At 45.4% G+C, this 21,678-nt stretch overlaps 1 protein-coding gene across 4 annotated transcripts in view; it reads right to left on the bottom strand.

Moving 5' to 3' along the window:
• Positions 1 to 499: 499 nt before the first annotated feature.
• HDAC9 (histone deacetylase 9) overlaps positions 500 to 21,678 on the bottom strand; it is a 557,952-nt gene continuing 536,773 nt past the window's right edge. For all 4 annotated transcript variants that reach the window (XM_040433685.1, XM_040433683.1, XM_040433684.1 and 1 more), the window contains 4 exons: positions 20,467 to 20,681; positions 4,773 to 5,024; positions 853 to 3,601; positions 500 to 804 (listed from right to left, as the gene is read on the bottom strand). In XM_040433685.1, coding sequence (XP_040289619.1) covers positions 3,548 to 3,601; positions 4,773 to 5,024; positions 20,467 to 20,681 — 521 coding nt within the window. In that variant the 3' untranslated portion in view covers positions 500 to 804; positions 853 to 3,547. The remainder of the gene's footprint in view (positions 805 to 852; positions 3,602 to 4,772; positions 5,025 to 20,466; positions 20,682 to 21,678) is intronic.

Here is a 21,678-nt window from a genome sequence, read left to right as displayed (position 1 = left end):
CAGAAAACAAAACAGATGCCATCTTAAGACACTCTGAAATATGTGGAAACCATGGGCCAGATTTATCATTCCTCTGACAGCTCACTCCACATTCACATATGGCTAAAGTCAGTTTTAGCCAGGTCAGATTTATGATCGGCCCTTTAAGACTGTAATAAATGTGGTTTGACGGTAGCAGTTTATCCGTCAGTAAGCAGCTTTACAAAAGTCGCGCATCTTTACCAAAAAGTCGCATGTTCTATTAAAAAGTCTCATAAGATAAGCATGGTCCTCGCATTTTTTTGCGACTTTTTTGCGACTTTTTAAATAGTCGCAATAGTAAATCTGTCTAGAGATTCATTTACATAGGAAAACACGCCCACTTTCAGAAAACTGGCGAGCATAGTGCAGAGCAGAAAAAAGTTGAAAATTGTTGCGTAGTTTTAGTGATTGCGCAAAAATTCGCGACATTTTCACTCCATTATTCTGACTTGAGCTAATGATAAATCTGGCCCCTTGTCTTCAATGGAACAGTGGTGGGAAAGTGATGGTCCAAGGAACGTATGCAGCCCCAGACCTGTTCTTCCATTGATGTACCATTCAGCAGGTATAATACACAGCTTGTTGCACAAATATATGGCTCTATCATATGGAGAATGTAGGTCTCATGTCTCTTGTTCACAACACAAGGGTGGTCGTGTATGCACAGACACCCTCCATGGTGAATGGGACAGATGAGAGAAGCACATGGGTGGCCACACTTGACTCTTCCAATTCAAACAAGGGCAAAAGACATTAGGGGGTCATTTACAACTCGTATGCTAGCTTTTGTTTTTAGGCAAACAAAGGGAAATTTGTACAAAAATATGCAACTTTTTGTGGGCATGGTCACCACTGTCCGTCACATTTACAATCATTTACCTCAGAAAAATAGCGTAAATTATAAATAAAATCTACACCAGCTCCTAGCTGGCATAGGTTTACGTTTCTGATGCACAGACACCAATGAAGCACCTCTTAATAAATTAGCCACATCTTACTCTGGCAGACATTTTACTGAGGTGGGAAACCTCAATCTAAGGGCTCATGCACACAAATGTATTTTGTTTCCGTGTCCATTCCATCTTTTTTGCGGACCGTATGTGGAACCATTCATTTCAATGGGTCGACAAAAAAAAAACGGAAGTTACTCCGTGTGCATTTCATTTCCTCATGTCCGTATTTCGGTTCCGCAAAAAAATAGAACATGACCTTTTATTGTCTGCATTACAGACAAGGATAGGACTGTTCTATTAGGGGCCAGCTGTTCCGTTCTGCAAAATACGGAATGCACACCGGTGCGTCATCCATATTTTTTGAGGACCTGTTTTTTTGCGGACCGCAAAATATATATACGGTCGTGTGCATGAGCCCTAAATGAGTAATTGAGCCATACTGACTTTAGAGAGCACCTGTTGCCTCTCCTGCCATGTCTGTTTGAGTAACTACTTGCATTCCTCACGTAGTAGCAATTCTACAGCATGTAATGACTCTATGCTGTGATATTGCACCGAAGGTACAGCTGGGTGTTACCAGTTAAGGTAACTATCTGCACTATCTAATCCGTGCTTCTATTGTCAGACTGTGCAGGGACATTTCCCCAACTAGTAACACCCGGCTGGTCTTTTACTGCAGACTGCTGGCAATTAATTTATAAATGTCTAATAGGAATAACAGAGGGATGGCACATCATAGAGTCATAAGAATAGATGCTCCAGCATTGTTATCACACAGGGAAAGCAAGTAGTAACTAAAACAGACATGTCAGGAAAGGTGACAGGTCCTCTTTAATATCAAGATTATTATAATTTAAAAAATCAGCATAGTTTTGAATGACTTAGCAGGACAGGTGAGCTTCTTCCACAAGGAGTCTGTACTACTTTATTTCCATGGTAGAAGCTGCGCCTTTATTTAACAAGCACCTTGTGTGCAGTCATTTTATGCAGTAAATCAAGAGCCAAAACATTAGAAATGAACGACTATTATTTATTTAGTCATGACGTGAATTTCTGTGGACACTGACCATAATCAGCCTTCATTGTGTAAAAGTACAAACATCAAGCCTAAAGCCAATAGATAGATCCTTGGCAGAACACGCTGAAATGTCCGAACTGGCACTTTGCTAATTAAAGTAATAAAACAGCTTATTTAATATGGATGTCTAAGTTATCAAGTCTTCTGACTCAATCAGATGGGCGTCCTCTGCTCAGTACTCTCATCTATCAGCCAGTGTAAAGAGAGGCTACAAAGCGTGTCCCTCACTTTGGAGGACCCGCCACAGCTCTGCATTATGTGGTCAGCCCATTGCTTTCTATAAGAACTGTTCAATGCTTTATTTCACCTTTGGTGGCGCTGTCGCAAAATTAACAAAGCCATGTTCATCTGATCTTGTGTCATCATGGGACAAGAGATCAGCGAACCTATTCATATAAATTGGTTCGTCTTATCAAGCACATCATGCAGAGTTCTGCAACGGTGACAGAGGTTCCTTGAAGCTGAGGACATTCCCCCTAACGCTTGATTGACGAGGCTGGACATTTCAGCCAGAGATGACAATCTTGCCCTTGTGCCGCTGCTCCAAGTAGAGGCGCAAGTGCAGAGGCTCTGCTTCAACTACTGGAAGTAGCGGCCTGGAAGTATAGCGGGACACGCATAGTCGTGGAGAGCCTCTACGCTTACACAGATACACAGAGTAGCGGTACAGGTGCGAGATAGTCAGGGTTGGTAGAGATGTCCATGTCTGTCAATCAAGCGGCAGGGGGCGCGTCCTCAGCTTTAGGGAGAACTTGTTGTAGGTGCAGAACTCTGCTTGATAAGCGGAAGCGATTCTTATAAATCAATTCACTCATCTCTACATGGGACCTTTCTAACAAAAAGGAACTGAGGACAACCCCTTTAATGAAGGTACAGTATATAGGTAACTCCCGGTATTAAGAGATATGTAAGAAAGCATGCGTTATAATGATGGCATACATGAAAAGTATCAGGAACATATGGTTTCCATGACAATAATAAATATAACTAAATCAATTTGTAATTGTCCTAGAAAAAGTCAAATATAATCTTTATTCTTTTGGTAGCATTGAAGAAAATAGGGTTTGTGACATACTCATACAGAATAAAACCATGTAAGGAGAGGGCTCTGTTCACATGTTGTAACCTTAAATGACTCTGTAACCTCAAATGACTTGATGGATGTCTCAAAAGAGGATATAAAATGTAAAGGAAATGTCAAGTCATGAAAATGTCAAGTCGTGCACAAATAGTCATCATGAAAACAGTAGATCCAAAATGAAGGCTTTTCGGGTTAAAGGTACAGGTGTAAGTGCTGGTAGAACAATCTTTTTGAAGTTCTTGGTTCTATAAAAAGAAGTCGTCTTTGTACTTGCTGCTGTCAGCAGGAGCTTGATGTCCCAAAGTAGCTGAGATCTTCAGAATAAGCAGAAGATTTGGGAAATAGGTTCCAAGGAGCACTGTGATTTTTAGTGAGTGGTCACAATATAAGACACTGAGAAAGAGTGTCCTCCACTTACAGAATGCGAGCAGGCTGCAAGTTCTCCTCTTGGGTGTGAAAAATATGTTGCTACACATACAAAAAAGTGAGAAGGGATGACACAGTTATTTCATTAGAATAAATATAAGGTGAAGATGTATTACAATTGTGCGTAGTTTTAAAAAAAAAATTGTAAGTAGCGGGTGCAATGACAGGGAGCTGCGATAGCGCAGCCCCTGTCATTGTACCCCTCAGATGCCGCGCTCATACATGAGCACAGCATCTGAGCGTACAAACAGTGTAAAATTAACATTAAAAAAAACAACATTGCATCAAACTTACCGCATCCATTTGCACGCGACGGGCCGGCCACCGCCATCTTGCTTGAAGATATCAGCCAAAATAACGTGCGGCGCGAGATTACGTCATCATGCCAGCTGGCTTGGGGACCGTCATCACGCCGGCCGGCGTGATGATGTAATCTCATGCCACATGGGATTTCAGACGAGATTTTCAAGCAAGATGGAGGCTGGCGGCCCTTCGCGCGGTAAGTTTGAATTTCAGGATTAATCGATTCGCTGACACGAAGCACAAGGAAATTTGGCTTCTAGGCGAATCGAATAATTCCTGAAATTCGGATCGAATTCCACTTCGTGGGATTCGATTCGCTCATCTCTACTCAGGGGGTTTGACACTTGATATAGGACTTTCTTTTAGCTGAGATTCTGACACATCACCAAGTCAAGGGGAGCATCAGGACCTCTATTCAAGTAATTTGTGGTAGGACCAACTCCATATTAACGGCTTCACCGGGTTACGATCTTTTGCTATGGCAGCCTGGGACCTTGTGAAGGCTCCCAGGCCTGCCATAGTAAACTACCTGTCAAAATTGTCACATAGACTGCAATAGTATTCTGTTGCAGTCTATGACATTATCAATCACAGCATTGCATGTTAAGTTTTTTCTATAATATCTATATAAATTCCCTAATATATAGTAACTTTATTTAAACATGACACTATATAAAATATACTGGTTTTTCCATCATTCACCTCCGTGTCATTAAATATAGCCATCAACTTTAAAGGGTAACTAAACCTTCACTGGGAAAGAAAAATGCTCCATGGGAAAAAATATGCAAAGAGGTATCTCCCAGGGAAAGAGAGCTCTTTTTAATATTCTTTAAATCCCTATGTGAGTCCCAAGTCAAAGCAGAAATGACAGATAAACAGATCTTGCAGTAAAACCTTTGCCTGTTACCTGTTGTACAAAGGCTGATTTTGGATTAGGCTCAGGATGTGTTTGAATGTCATCGTCACTGTCTGGCGGTTCTTCTTTCACCTTCACGGACTTTAGGAGTTCAGTTCTGAGATCAGTGCTGCTATGACTTCTTATGTTTCCAGTAGATAAAACCTTTTCTTCTCGCATTGTATAATCACTGTGATGTTCTTCTTCAGATTCGTCCAGTTGACTTCCGGGTTGGCGAAGTTGTTCAATAGATTTGGAAAGCAACTTTGAAAAAAAATGAAATAATGATATTAACTTCATCTAAGTAAATTGTTTCATAAAATATAGGGGGTCATTTATCATTTTAGGTTGTTTTTAGGTCAGTTTTAAGTCTGGCTTTGCTTTGTGTCCCTGCACCTAATTTATGAACTGGTGCAACTTAATAATATATGTGACGTGAGTGTAATGTGGTTTACTCCTTTAGGTGTAAATGTACACCAGGGGGTTGCCTGGTGTGGGTTGCGACTTTTTAGCGAATTTTGCAAAAGTCACACATAGTAAATGAGCCATAATCCAGAGCTAATCTCACTTTTAGCTCTTAAACATAGACCACTGTGGAAAATGGAGAGGATCGCGAAATGTCGCAAAAATGTCGCAGTTGCCATGGAAATGTTGCGGTTGCCATTCATTTATTACACCACAAAACGGACATATCTGATTTTATAAATGACCCCCACAAGGTTTTCAGAAATGATCATTATAAGCAGTGGAAGTAGATGATATGGAAGCATCAATGATAATCAGGAAAGCTTTGGGAATTTCAAATCCACTTGTTCTTTAGGAACTAAAGAGCAATATAAAGTCTGTAACCTAAAAAGTAAAACTTTTAAATGACATCATGTACTATATTTGTATATGACCTGTGGGGCCTCCACTGTATGGACAGCTTGTGCTTACTTAAATAACTGACATCACTGGTTAATCTTTAGCTTAGTCAACCTATGAACATATGTTTGAGGCAGGGTTGCCAACCAGAATTTTTCTTTTTTCTGGATTTTTTACGGGAAAATTGGAAGACCACATTGAATGATAGAAATTATAAGTAATACATGTCTATAGCTTAGGTGGATTCACATCACCGTTATGGATTACTTTTTTGTTTTCCATTATAACATGGTTATAACGGAAAATAACGGAATCCATAAGACGGAAGTCAAAACGGAAGCCTTTAAGAGGCATTCAGTTTTGATCCGTCATAATAGAAGTCTTGCTCTGCCCCACATCACGGACAAAAAAAATGCTGCTTGCAGCGTTATTCTGTCCGAGATGGGGACGCAACCAAACGGAACGGAATGCATTTCGGTACATTCCATTTCGTTCAGTTTTGTCCCCATTGACAATGAATGTTTTATTCCGCTATTGAGATCCTATGACGGATCTCAATAGCAGAATTGAAAAAGCTAGTGTGAAAGTAGCCTTAATATACTGATATGAAAGCATTAGCAGTCTATAGTGAGAGACGTAAGATGATGATAAGCACAATCACGATGATTGCTCAAGCACTGCTAGCCTCAAAAAATCACACACACAATTTTTTTTTAATGGACGCTGGAAAAAAGTGCCCTATTTTTATGGACTGTCCAGGAACTTCTGGACGGTTGGCAACACTGGGTGGAGGTATAAACTTGAGGATAAATAATCAATATCTACAACCCTTTTAGTGCAGTTTATATCAAGGCACAGACTATAATTACACAACTAATCATCTCTTTATGCCTACTTACTAGTTGGTAAATTTAGGGCATGTAAACCTTGTCCCAAGACTACCCAAACCAGGGACGACCCACTAGTGGCCAAGGCTGATACAAACACCATTGATTTTCAAACCGGGACTGTCTTTGAAGATTAGGGACAGTCTTTGCAAATTCGGAACAGCAGGCAAAAATGCTTTACGCAGCCAAAAACATTAGTGTTAGGGCTCATTGACACCAACATATATTTGAGTCAGCATCCGTTCTGCAATTTTGCGGAACGGATGCGGACCCATTTATTTTAATGGGGCCGCAGGAGAGGCAGACAGAACATTGTGTACTGTCTGCTTCCATAATTCCTTTCCAAGGCCCTGCAAAAAAGATAGAACATGTCCTATTCTTGTCCACAATTGCAGACAAGAATAGGCATTTCTATCATAGGTCTGCCCGTTCCGTTCTGCAAGATGTGGAACGCACATGGCCGTTATCCATGCTTTGCGGATGCGCAATATGCGGACCGTAAAAATGGATACGGTCGTCTGAATGAGCCCTTAAAGAGCACATTCAGGTACTGGTTGACCTTTTCGGAAGACACAGGCAACAGTAGAGACTTTACTTTTTTTAACTTTTGTCCTTTTTACCTGCTGGCAGCATCAGACATTTAACTAATACAATTATATAAGAGAAATACATATAAAGTAATGCCCTGATGTGTTAACTTAGTAAATTCAAGAAAAACACATTTATAATAAGTCTTTAAAATCTAGCCACAGCATAGAGGGTAAGAGTCCGACTTCTGGGACTCCTACCAATCACATGATCATTGATCGAGCATGCATGCTGCCATCTCCATGGGACCATCGAGGAGAATCCAGTGCTCAGCAGTGTCTGACAGCCCTATAGAAATGAACAGAGTGTCAGCATGCATGCTATACGGAAAGACACAGAATCGCCATTCCTGTGATAGGACTCTTATCACCTGAACTTGGCACAGCCCCTTTAAGCCTACAGTTCTAATGGTCCCGCCTCCTTTCCTCTACCCAAATATAAAAGCCTAGGGCAAATCTCTGAATGGCAGCACATATCTGGACATCTGCTAGATAGGTGGATCCAATTTATGAGGCCAGATAAGCAATATTTTAGATTATTTACTTACAGAATTGTCTTTTAAAGTGAACAAACAGCTTCAGAGCCAATGTGCAGATCATCTGTAAGAACTGCATAAACAGCAATTTATAAAATATAAGGGGTCATTTATCATTTTAGGTTGTTTTTAGGTCAGTTTTAAGTCTGGCTTTGCTTTGTGTCCCTGCACCTAATTTATGAACTGGTGCAACTTAATAATATATGTGACGTGAGTGTAATGTGGTTTACTCCTTTAGGTGCAAATGTACACCAGGGGGTTGCCTGGTGTGGGTTGCGAGTTTTTAGCGAATTTTGCAAAAGTCGCACATAGTAAATGAGCCATAATCCAGATCTACTCTCACTTTTAGCTCTTAAACATAGACCACTGTAAAAAAAAAAGGCGAGGATCGCGAAATGTCGCAAAAATGTCGCAGTTGCCATGGAATTGTTGTGGTTGCCATTACTTTTTTACACCACAAAACTGACATATCTGATTTTATAAATGACCCCCACAAGGTTTTCAGAAATGATCATTATAAGCAGTGGAAGTAGATGATATGGAAGCATCAATGATAATCAGGAAAGCTTTGGGAATTTCAAATCCACTTGTTCTTTAGGAACTAAAGAGCAATATAAAGTCTGTAACCTAAAAAGTAAAACTTTTAAATGACGTCATGTACTATATTTGTATATGACCTGTGGGGCCTCCACTGTATGGACAGCTTGTGCTTACTTAAATAACTGACATCACTGGTCTCCATATGCTGTAGGTGGCTTGTCAATATAGTGAGTAGTGTTGAGCAAATCGAAGTACACAAAGTGGACTTCGATCAGAATTACAGCAGAAATTTGATTCACCGCAAATCCAAATTTCCTCATGTTGCGAAACGATTTAACCTGAAATAGTGTAAAAAGACAAAAAAAATACTTACCTCATCCATTTTCTCGCGGACGGGCAAGCCGCTACCATCTTGCTTCAAGATCTCTCACAAAATTACGTGCGTGTCATCACGGGCTGATCAAGATTTCGCAACAGATCTTCAAGCAAGATGGCGGCTGGCCCATCGCGAGGTGAGTATGTTAATCTTTTTTCTCTTTTTACACTATTTCAGGTTAAATCGTTTTGCTACCATGAAGCATGAGGAAATTCAGATATCCGGTGAATCAAATTTCTCCTGTAATCCTGATCGAAGTCCATTTTACGCTGTGTCATCTATATCAGAATACGCCATCATGTATGCACCTACATTGCACCCACTACTTACAAAGAAATGTGCTTCGTGACAAAGTGATTTTTTTGTAAAATTTGCCGAAGCAGCCAAATCAAATTTTTTTATTCTTTGCTCATCACTAATAGTGAGGTATATGGCCAAGCTTACATGCAATCCTAAAATAAATACACTGCAAAGATACTTTAGTTTTAGTGTCAATTCACTGAGCACTAAATGATGCACTGATGGCAGGCCTTTATGTGCAGTGAAAGAGTTAACACAAGAGTCTCTGGAACCTGTAACAAAAAAAAACCTTTTAATAGGAAACAGCTATGCCAAGGGTTATCTGCTCAATTCTCACATAGCCGGCTTTGAAGTTAGTATTACAGTGCAGAACAGACGGTACTTAAGTGTGGTTTGTGGATGGACTGTGTTTTACTTTTGACATCTAAAAAGGAGTGGATTGTAATAATGATGGCTCGTAAAAAATTATACATTATTGCACTATATGCGTCTAATTGTTTCTAGCTGCATTTAAATATCAAATCTCTTTTAGAAATGTTATAAAATCAATGCATACCCATAACTTTGTCATGTTTATTACCTGTGTGCTGTGGCATAACTGCATTAATTAACCCAGTTTGTGTTTGCTTAATCTGTACTGTGACATCACTGCACGCTTTATTCTTGTATGATAATGCTCTATTTTCCTATTATGCCTATGCCGTGACATCACTGTGCAGATATTGCTGGGATTATTATCCCTGTACTGTGACATCACTGTGTACATTATCCCTGTACTGTGACATCACTGTTTACATTATCCCTGTACTGTGACATCACTGTGTACATTATCCCTGTACTGTGACATCACTGTGTACATTATCCCTGTACTGTGACATCACTGTGTACATTATCCCTGTACTGTGACATCACTGTGTACATTATCCCTGTACTGTGACATCACTGTGTACATTATCCCTGTACTGTGACATCACTGTTAGAGATGAGCGAATTTCATATTTTGAAATTCGTTCATGCTTCGTTTGGTAAAGCAGAATTGCGTTATGGATTCCGTTACCACAGACCATGACGCAATTCTATGATGGAATACATAACGGAATGCCTTTAGAGGCATTCCGTTATTCATTCCGTCATAATCGAAGTCTATGGCCTGCAAAACCGATCCATCCCGTTTCCGTTATGCAGGGGAGTCCTCTCTTGCATAAAGGAAACCGGACGGATCCGTTATGCAGGCCATAGACTTCTATTATGACGGAATGAATAACGGAATGCCTCTAAAGGCATTCCGTTATGTATTCCATCATAGAATTGCGTCATGGTCTGTGGTAACGGAATCCATAACGCAATTCTGCTTTACCAAACGAAGCGTGAACGAATTTCATAATATGAAATTTGCTCATCTCTAATCACTGTGTTTATTATCCCTGTACTGTGACATCACTGTATTTATTATCCTTGTACTGTGACATCACTGTATTTATTATCCTTGTACTGTGACATTCAAAAACAATAGGGGGCGCTCCCTTGTGAAATACCTTAGGATTCCCAGATAAGGACCCAACACTAGGAAATGACATGGTCTCTCCTGTTGAGAGGATAAGTCAGGCTGCTGCGCTTGTTCGCCGGGATCCTCCAGAGGGAGTCCGGAATACAAACAGGAACACGTTCGCTCAACATGGAGCAGAAAAATAAAAATAAAAGTGTCCTGCTCTGCTATCTATAAAATTATTTATTAAAAACATACATAAAACAGTAAAAATAAAAGGCTAGCTACTAGTCTCAGTGGCAGGCAATCACCCTTATCAGGCTGTAAAATAAAAATAAAAACCTGTGTATATTATCCCTGTACTGTGACATCACTGTTTATTATCTCTGTACTGTGACATCACTGTGTACATTATCCCTGTACTGTGACATCACTGTGTACATTATCCCTGTACTGTGACATCACTGTGTATATTATCCCTGTACTGTGACATCACTGTGTACATTATCCCTGTACTGTGACATCACTCTGTACATTATCCTTGTACTGTGACATCACTGTTTATTGTCCCTGTACTGTGACATCACTCTGTACATTATCCTTGTACTGTGACATCACTGTGTACATTATCCCTGTACTGTGACATCACTGTGTACATTATCCTTGTACTGTGACATCACTGTTTATTATCTCTGTACTGTGACATCACTATCTTTAATATCTCATCTCTATCTTTAATATCTAATGAGATACCACTGTGTTTATTATCAAGTTTCTGAGGTGTAGCAATGTACATTTTTAAGGGCCATAACCACTTGAGGTGCACAGGTTGCTGCTGCCTTAAGGCCCCTTTGTGTCACATCAGATGATACCTGTAGTATAAGTGTAAGGCCGATTCATTGGCCTGTATTTGTGGGAGGGGCTTGGCTGCCTACATCAGCGGCCGGCGCCCTCCCACACGTTTACGGCGTACAGAGTTCTAGAGTTCCGGAGCGTGCGTCGTACCTGACAATCCTGCCGAACAGGTCAGGTAAGTCGATGTCCGGTGGTGCGGTCGGCCCTGTTGGTAAGCGGGTCCCACGCTCCGGACCACTTCACATGCCCTCGTTCGTCCGACGGAGGTGGTGGAGCCGACGCGGCGCTCCCCCCTCCGCCACTTAGGTCGGGCGTGGTGGTCGCTCGCCGGCGGGGGGCGGGGCCATGGCCGGGAGAGACCGCCCCCGTCCACTTCTTCAGTCCACCTCCCACGCTCCATGTTCAGCCGATACTGCCCGCTCCCCCACGTGGTGGGCGTGCCCCTCAGCGGCGGGCCGGCCCCCTAGTTGGGGGGAGGCGCCCCTGCCATGAGCACTCCGTCGGGGAGCGGGGCGGCTCCATATGGCCCCTCCTTGCCACAATCGGGGTGGGGCAAGGCCACACAGGCCCCCCCTCCCGTCTCTGTCCAAGCCAGGAGGCACCACCGTGTCCCCACGCGGCGGAGATGCCCAGCCGGCGGTGGGTCGGCCCCTCTAAAAAGGGGGGCACCACCGCACTGAGCACTCCACCAGGGAGCGGTGGGCCTCCCACGCGGCACGTTGCAAATTGGTAAAGGGGGAAGGCTGCGCCAGGTTAAGCTTCCCCCGTTCCAAATCATGCCAGGGGGCAACGCCGTTTCCCCACGCGGTGGAGGCGCTCAGCCGGCGGAGGGTCGGCCCTCAGACGGCAGGAGGGCGCCCTCGCACTGAGCACTCCACCAGGGACCGGTGAGGCCCCCCACGCGGCATTCCGTTATCGGCAGGGATAGGCCCTCACCACCGGGGGCCCTCCCTGTGTCGGTTCATGCCTGAGGGCTGCGCGGCTCCCCACGCGGCAGGAGTGCTCAGCCGGCGGGCCAGCCATCGAAACGCAAGGGGCCCCCCCGCACTGCGCACCCTGCCAGGGACTCGCGTTAGCTCTCCACGTGGCACAAAAATTGTGTTGCGTGAGGCGCGAGCCGTTGCTCAAAGGTACCCCCCCCCACTTGGTCCTCGGTGCCAGGGAGCTCCGCGCTTCCCACGCGGCTCACGGTGGAGCACGGTGGGGGACGCAATGGCCCGCGCCTCACGCACACCTAAAGTCTGGCACGGGCCGCCGTGCTGCTTAGGTAGGTAGGGGTTCGTCACAAACGACAGACAGAGACGGGGGGTGGACAACGTCAATCAATGCCACCCCCATCCGTTGATCAAATCCACAGCCACAGCTTGTGCTCCATCAGTTGTACCCCGTGCATTGACTGGTTTCTTTGTGTTGTTTGTTTCCCAGGTCTGAGAGAAAAAAAAAAAAACACAAGAGAAGTCAGCCTAGGATTTCACTCGAGTTTTCTTTGGAACGAGGTAGTGGGGGTTCACACCAGTGGCGGGAGGTATTGATTGTTAGCAAGGGAGTGGTCTCATGCACTGTTTTACGTTCAGGTTGTTCCATTTCAAAAAAAAAAAAAAAAAAAACATCCGCGGGGTTTCAGAGCGCAGAGTTCCTGAGTTGGTAAGTAAGTTAGGTCTTCTAGTGTGTTCTTCCGGGTGGCGGTCCTGGCCACTCTTTCACGGCCGTTCTGGGGTTAGTGTGCGTGCTTCACAGGAACAGTGCACCTTTTCTACCACGTTGTCAAACAGCTTCACGGACACGGGTGGTCGCCCAGGGTAGTTGGTCACCTTGCGTTGTTGTTTCCACAGCTGCGATGTCGCACGCATCTGACATTATGGAAGCATCAGTGCATGAAAACGCTGCAGGGTCGTCCGAAGGGGGCAGTACGCTATCCCTGCGTGCATGGACTATTCCCAAGCTGATGGCGGAGCTGACGAGGCGGGGCGTTCCGTTCCCGGCGTCTGCCAGAAAAGCGGAGCTATACCGGCTATGGAAAGACTCCCTGGTGCCCAGCAGCAGTGATCCCCCCGCAACCACGATTCAAACGTCGCTGGCCCAATTACACCTCATGTTGAACAATTTGACGTCGGCCGTCACGTCCATACAGGCTAGACTAGAGTCAGTCGAGGCTCACAACTCAGCAGTATCGGTCTCTTCACCCGAGCCTCCGGTCGCCTCCACCTCTGCCGCGGCAGACATTCGTACTGCCCAGCCAGTCCCCAACGTGACTCCGTCTCATTTTGTCCCCATCAGCATCAGAAAGGACATCCTAGAGGGTAGGGACGTCAATCTCGCTTCTCTACTAATAGCCTCCAGGGACCTTTCTGACAACAAGGTCATAGCTTGCGGGGAAGTGTCGGTGGTCCTGAGAAGCCGCGACCACCGGCTCAATCGCAAATTGAACATACCAGAGTTCGTCATGGCTTTCAGCCTTTTCAGGGACGTCATTTGTACTGCCAGGCCGGACAGGAGGGAGGAACTAGACCTGTACCTCTTTCGGGTCACAGAATTGGGTCATAGGTATGGTGGGAACGCGTTCTATGATTACCACTGTTCGTTCTCAGCCAAAGCAGCTGCGGCCCTGTCCCAGTTTCAACATGTCACAGACTGGTCCGTCCTGGACACAGAGTTGTTCTGCAGACACTTTGCAGGCCTGAAAGCTCCCTCCTGTTCTGCCTGTCAGTCTATCTTTCACTCAGTAGAGTGGTGCCATAAGTCGGCTGTCAGCACGACATCATACCCCTCCGGCTCTTCAGCAGGACCACTCGACATCTTCAGACCCCCCAATTCGGTAGATAAACTAGGACGACCCATTGTCCAGTTAGGTAGGGCCCAGATATGCAACAATTTTAATTACGCGTCTTGTAATTTCGGGCAATGCCGTTTGTTGCATATCTGTACCAACTGCTTCAGGGCCCACCCCCGAGTAGCTTGCTCATTAAAATCGGTGAAGAATTACATGAGCGTGGTCAATACTAGTCGTCTACAGCTACAATTGCAAGGTCATCATAATCCAGGGTTTGCGCAGTTTCTGGTATCAGGGTTTCATGAGGGTTTCCACACGGGGTTAATCACGACCCCAGAGGTCACACACGAGTGTAGGAACCTTCAGTCAGCCGAAAGGAATCCTAGCTCAGTAGACACACTCATAGAGTCCGAGTTAGACAAAGGGTTCTTAATTGGTCCTTTCGAAGTGCCCCCATTTCAACGGTGGAGAGTCAGTCCCGTGGGGGTCGTCACAGGCAAGTTCAGTAAGAAGGAGAGACTCATCATTGACTTGTCTGCCCCACATGGTTCCCAGGTCCCCAGCCTCAACTCCCTCATTCCTTCGGAAGAAGTTGGTATGAGGTATTCTTCTATAGACCAGGCCATCGCCATCATCATGAAGACAGGTCCTGGGTCCGTGTTGTCCAAAGCAGATATATCGGACGCCTTTAAATTGCTCCCCATCATGCCAGCACTCTGGCAATGGCACGGTATCAGGTGGAGAGGCCTGTATTATTTCGCCACAAAACTCACCTTCGGTTCCAAGAGCAGCCCCTGGCTCTTCGATCAGCTGGCTCAAGCCCTTCACTGGGTTCTGGTACACAAGGTTGGCTGCGAATTCGTCATCCATTACTTAGATGACTTCCTACTGATTGAGAGGCCGGGGGCTGCTCCTCTGGGGCTAGGGAAGCTGCTAAGGTGTTTCTCCCAGTTGGGGGTACCAGTTTCTTCCAAGAAAGTGGAGGGCCCGTCCACCGTCATCACCTTTCTGGGCATCGAGTTAGACTCCCAACGCATGTTAGCCAGGTTGCCTGCGGACAAGCTAACGAGAGTCAGAGAAGTGATCCACAGGTTTTCAGTCACGTCAGTGGTCACTAAGACTGATCTTCAGTCGCTACTGGGCATGTTAAATTTTGCCATGCGCATCATTCCGCAGGGCAGAACGTTCATATCCCGCCTGCTGGCGCTCTTAAGCTCCGCCCCAGAACAGGACAGCCCAGTGCGTCTGGACAGTCAGGCTTTAGCGGATCTCTGTATGTGGGACCATTTTTTGGACCGGTGGAATGGGGTGTCCCTATTCGTTCCCGAGCTGTCGTGCCAGTCCCCCTTAGTCTTTTCAGACGCGGCGGCCGGCACAGGGTTTGCCGCTATATTTGGCACTCACTGGGTTGCAGACGGATGGCCTGCCGAGGTGGAACTAATCCCAGGGTTCCTCCAAACCTCGGCACTGTTCGAGCTGTACCCCATTGTGGTAGCTGCTCACATATGGGGCAGTCTTTGGGCGAATCAGTCCGTCCTGTTCGTGACTGACAACGCAGCCGTGGTAGACATCATAGACAGTGGGTCATCAAAGTCAAGTCATGTCATGTGCTTCCTTAGACGGTTAGTACAGCTCTCCCTACACCACCATTTCCACGTTCATAGCGCGCATATGCCAGGTGATCGAAACTTGGCTGCCGACGCCTTATCGAGAGCTAATTTTTCCCGTTTCTTTCAGGTCATGCCAGAGGCAGACGCGACAGGCGCCACCGTTCCTCCTCACGAGTCCTTAATGTTAGCGTAATCGACCACCTTGAGACGGCCCACGCTCTGATTCATAATTCCCTCTCGCCCAACACGACCAGAGCGTACCACACCGGGTGGAAGATGTTCCGCAGGTTCCAGGGGGAATGTCCTCAGGGGGAATCCAGTTTTCCAGATCACATCCTGGCGTTCATTGGCTATTGCCATTCAGTGCACAAGCTCTCCCACAAGCTCTCCCACAGTACGGTGAGGTCGTACCTAGCGGGTGTACAACATTTCCTCTCCGTTAGTCATCCCGAACGACCATCCGTGTTCGCCATGCACGCTGTCAAAGCCGCACTCAAGGGCTTAAGCAAATGCGGACATCAAGGCCAAGGGCGTAGGCAGGCGGTCACCGGGCCCCTTTTCCGCAGTCTATCCGACGTCCTGGACAGTAATCCTTTCGGGGTTTTGCCCAGCCTGGTACTCAAATCTATTTAGCCTTTTACGGCTTTCTGAGGCCTGGGGAGTTCACTTGTTCTTCCGGCAGTAGCAAGTTTCTCACGGTCAGCCAGCTGGTCCAGAACACCGAAGGGTTCACGTTACTGCTCAGGACGTCCAAGACCTCCCAGGTGGGCCCCCCTGTCCCGGTGTCCTTCTTTCCCACGTCACACCAATGGTGCCCCGTCACGGTGCTCCGTCAGCTACGGTCCGCCTTGTCGGGGTCTGGGCCTAACAGTCCACTGTTGCCCTTCGGGGTGGTTCCACTCACCACCCATCAGTTCGTATCCCACGTCAGGTCACTGGTGGCCAGCCTGGGCTGTGACCCCTCCACTATTTCAGGGCACTCGTTCCGCATAGGCGCTGCGTCAGCAGCATCCAAGAATCAAGTACCAGCACACGTCATTCAGAAATTAGGGCGTTGGCGCTCGGCATGTTTCGCCCGTTACATACCTCACCCCGATACTGAGATGTCAACAGCTTTTCAGAACCTGGCTTTGTAATAACCTCGCAATAAATTACTTTTGCCTATCAGTATGTTTTTTGCCCTCTTTCAGGTGTCCCTCCACGACGCGGTTGCGGCACAACTCTGACCGCTTGGGTTAGGTATCCCTGGTAGGGTCAGGTACGTACCTGGTGGCCACGACCACAAGTGTAAGGCCGATTCATTGGCCTGTATTTGTGGGAGGGGCTTGGCTGCCTACATCAGCGGCCGGCGCCCTCCCACACGTGTACGGCGTACAGAGTTCTCCCTCCCACCCAGCCCCCTTTTCCTGCTACTCTCAAAGGGGATGCCCTCTTTCAGGTGTCCCTCCACGACGCGGTTGCGGCACAACTCTGACCGCTTGGGTTAGGTATCCCTGGTAGGGTCAGGTACGTACCTGGTGGCCACGACCACAAATGGGAGCTGTTCTAGATTTTGCAGCATGACCCGGGATTGTTAGACTACACGTATGTTCCAATGTCATTTTATAAACAAGTATTAGTAATTTAACCCTGATGTATTATTATTATTTTTTTATAACCTTGTGTAAGTTTATTAATGAACGGAAACATTAAAAAGCTAGAAAAAGACTCCACAGGTGTCCATTCTTGCTATTCATACACAGTAACGTAGGACATTTTTAGGGGTGTAAATAGAAATGAGGGTACACGCCCAATCGATCCTGGTTCATGCTACCATCTTATATTTTTGTTCAGGTATTGTCCAAGAAGAACCTTGTGCTGCAGCCCCGTTTTCATAGTTCCCACAACAGCTGCACAGATTGCCTCCATTAACTGGACATCCTTAGGGCTCATGCAAGTTGTAGTTTTTGTCCGCATCCGATCTGTATTTTTTGCCGATTGGATGCGGACCCAGTTATTTCAATGAGGACGCAAAAGACGCGGTTAACACACCATGTGTTTTCTGCATTCGTAAACAGTGGTGGTCAGTTCGCAGTGTTCGCCAGCGAACACATGCGGGCTGCCATCTTTAGTAAGGTTAGACTCACCCGTCCGGCGATGCACAGGTAAGCCCTTACCTGTGACTGTGCCGCGAGCCGGTCTGAAATCAAATGCGGTCACCGGGAGCAGGCAGTTCCAAGAGCAGCCGCCGGGGGCCTTCATCGGGCTGTTCTCCGAACTGCCTGCTCCCGGTGACCGCATTTGATTTCAGACCGGCTCGCGGCACAGTCACAGGTAAGGGCTTACCTGTGCATCGCCGGACGGGTGAGTCTAACCTTACCAAAGATGGCAGCCCGCATGTGTTCGCTGGCAACACTGCGAACTGACCATCACTGTTCGTAAGTCCATTCAGCGACCTGCTAAAAAACTATAAAACTGTCCTATTTTTGTCTGTTTTGCGAACAAGGACAGGCCATTTCTACAGAAGTAAAAAAATAAATGGTGCCATGCACTTGGCCGATATATTCGTGTTTTGCGGATCCGCGATTTGCGAACCGCTAAAAATGGATACGGTCATGTGCAGGAAGCCTTAATTGATGCTTCATCAAGCACCTTTATCATACGTAAGGTAATATTTTTATCATTATTAATTTATTATTATTTAGTTAAAATATAAATCATTTATTATTAATAGAAAACAGAGACAATCATTGTTCTGATATATACGGCAGTATTAGAATAAAGGTTAGGAAAATGATCACTTAGGCCCCTTGCAGACGAGCGTGTCCGGATTATGTCCGGATCGGTTGCGGATGCTTTAAAATGAAAACTGCGCGATTTCGCAAAACAAAGCCATTCAGTTTTATTTTGTGATTGCGATCAGTTGTTCAGTTTTTATTGCGCGGGTGCAATGCGATTTACTGCGTTTTGCACGCGCGTGATAAAAAACGGAATGTTTACAAACAACATCTCTTAGCAACCATCCGTGAAAATGAAGCAAGCAAGTGTGGATGCGATGCGATTTTCACGCAGCCCCAATCACTTCTATAGGCACAGCGTTGCGTGAAAATTGCAAAATATAGAACATGCTGCGATTTTCACGCAACGCAAATGTGATGCGTGAAAACCAACGCTCATGTACACAGACTTATTTAAATGAATGTGTCCGGATTCCGTGCGGGCGCAATGGGTCCGGATTCTCGCTCGTGTGAAAGGGGCCTTAAAGAGGCAGCAGTTTGCTGCATAGAAATTAATTCGCTGTGACTGGAATCTACCTCCTTAATAGAAAAGCACAGTTCAGATTTCCAAACATTAATATTTCCACCCCCACTCAGATGGAATGTCACAATTTACATTGCAGGCACAGCTTCCGAGGTGTTTCACGTAGAGTGGGACCTATAGGTAAAATATCCACTGCGACCCTGTATGTCCCACATTGTCCATATCCTAAGTGACCCACTGTCAATGATGTCAGAAGGCCAAATAAAATTATCAAAATATTATTCTCAGAACTTTCCTAAAGTTATCAGGCATTCTTATCTGTTCATGTAAATATGTGATTGTTAAAAGACCACAAAGTACTGTTTATTTGTGTCCTGTTCAGTCTTGACTAAAAATGGATAGAAAACCTTTACTGATTAAACGTAAAATCTATTCATAAAACAATAGACTTGATATACATTCAGTCTGGGAAACAAACTAAAGAAGATTTCACTATAGATGTAGCAAATATTCAGCAAAGCGATGCAGGCTTATCAGGCTCCCTCTAGTGGTGAAACCAAGTTCTCCTTGTATATTAGGATTCAGATGAGTTTCAGAGTTAGAACTGCTGTCACATTTAGGTCTTTTTATGGTTAATATGTTAGAATATTTAAGCTCAATATTTCATTTCACAGAATGTAGACAACTGCAGGTGTAGACCAGGGGAGTTGTGGGCCTAAGGTGTTGCACCAATATAGATAGGATGCAGACATACCTTAAAGGGTTTCTGCCACCAGATTTAACCCGATTAAGCTAGCTGACATTAGCGATTTGTAATGTCCGCTAAACCTAACTAGCCTATTCCTACTTTTATCTATGCCCCCGTTACGCCAGAAATCTAACTTTTACAATATGCTAATTAGCCTCTAGGAGCAGCGGGGGGCGTTGTTCCTGCTCCTAGAGGCTCCGTTCTCCCACCTTTTGTTGCCTCCCTCCAAGTCCTGATTGACAGGGCCAGGCAGCGCTCGCATCTGTCTGCCAGCCCTGTGCTCTGGGGAAATCTCGTTCCGTTCGAGCAGTCGGCGCAGGCGCGGTGAGGGAAAGACGCTCGCAGGCTGCCAGCTTCCTCACCGTGCCTGCGCCGAATACTGAATGGCGCAAGATTTCCCCAGAGCACAGGGGTGGCAGACAGATGCAAGCGCTGCCTGGCCCTGTCAATCAGGATATGGAGGGAAGCGACAAAGGTGGGAGAACGGAGCCTCTAGGAGCAGGAACAACGCCCCCCGCTGCTCCTAGAGGCTAATTAGCATATTGTAAAAGTTAGATTTCTGGCGTAACGGGGGCACAGATAAAAGTATGAATAGGATAGTTAGGTTTAGCTGACAATAGCACATCGCTAATGTCAGCTAGCTTAATAGGGTTAAATCTGGTGACAGAATCCCTTTAAGTACAAAGCTATGAATGAAAGTAATGGGCCGCTATAAGCACTGGGTAGGTCGGGTTTTCAGGCTGTGATGGCAATAGTCAACACCAACAGGACCGCCACTTGCTATAAGACATGTGCTAGAGGTCCCTGGTGCGGCATCTTTTATCCCTGATGTAAGTGACTGTCATCCAGCATAACAATACAATAATAATGCACACATTTTTGTATATATTGTATTCATATTGCTCACTTTGTTCATCTGGATCTGCTGCTGATACTTTTTCTGCTTCTCCAGGAACTGCTGATGCTGCTGCTGAATGACGAGCTGCGCCAGGGTATTCTGAGGAAGGGGGGCAGACTGCGTCCTGTGCAGGGGTCTGTGGCGGGGAAGTTTGTGAACCACCCTCCCAGCCGGTGAAACTCTATCCTTTGATGTTAGTGGGGCCTGAAGAATCTGAGCTCCACCTGAGGAATCAATGAGAAAAAGAGTGTTTTTTAGCTGACGACATGGGAATTTCTAAAGATTATGTGAACATTTGCAATTAATTCTTAAGCATCTGATTATCTGATAATCAAATCACTGTGAAAGGGAAGAATTGTACAGAGTAGAGCTTTTTTTTTTATGAAGGTGGGTAAAAGAAAAACTGTTGGAGTCATTTATCAAACTGGTGTAAAGTAGAACTGGCTTAGGTGCCCATAGCAGCCAATCAGATTCCACCTTTCATTTTTCACAGCTCCTTAGGAAAATAAAAGGTGGAACCTGATTGGTTGCTATGGGCAACTAAGCCAGTTCTACTTTGCAGCAGTTTCATAAATGTTAGGCTACTTTCACACTGGCGTTTGGTGCGGATCCGTCTTGTATCTGCACAGACGGATCCGCACCGATAATGCAAACGCTTGTATCCATTCATAACTGATCCATTTGCATTATTCATTTAAAAAAAAGTCTAAGTCAAAACAGATCGTCCTGACTTACATTGAAAGTCAATGGGGGACGGATCCGTTCTCAGTTGCACCATATTGTGTCAGTGAAAAATGTATCCGTCCCCATTGACTTACATTGTAAGTCAGGACGGATCCGTTTGGATCTGCATTGTCAGAAGGTCACCAAAACGCTGCAAGCTGCATTTTAGTGACCATCTAAAAAACGCAACAGAGACCAAGCGCAGCCAAACTGATGCATTCTGAATAGATCCTTATCCATTCAGAATGCATTGGGGCTGAACTGATCCGTTTTGGGCCGCCTGTGAGAGCCCTGAAACGGATCCCACAAGCGGACCCAGAAACGCCAGTGTGAAAGTAGCCTTAGTTATATATACAATAAGGGCTCATGTACACAAATGTATTTTTTGTCTGTGTCCGTTCTCTTTCTTTTGCGGCCTGTATGCAGAACCATTAATTTAAAAAAACGGAAATGACTCTGTGTTCATTTCATGTCCGTATCTCCGTTCCGCAGCAAAAA

Source organism: Bufo bufo, chromosome 5 (assembly GCF_905171765.1).
Source record: "Bufo bufo chromosome 5, aBufBuf1.1, whole genome shotgun sequence".
Taxonomy (NCBI): domain Eukaryota; kingdom Metazoa; phylum Chordata; class Amphibia; order Anura; family Bufonidae; genus Bufo; species Bufo bufo.
Note: the sequence above shows the minus strand (reverse complement) of the source record. Positions and strands in the feature narration are given on the sequence as shown.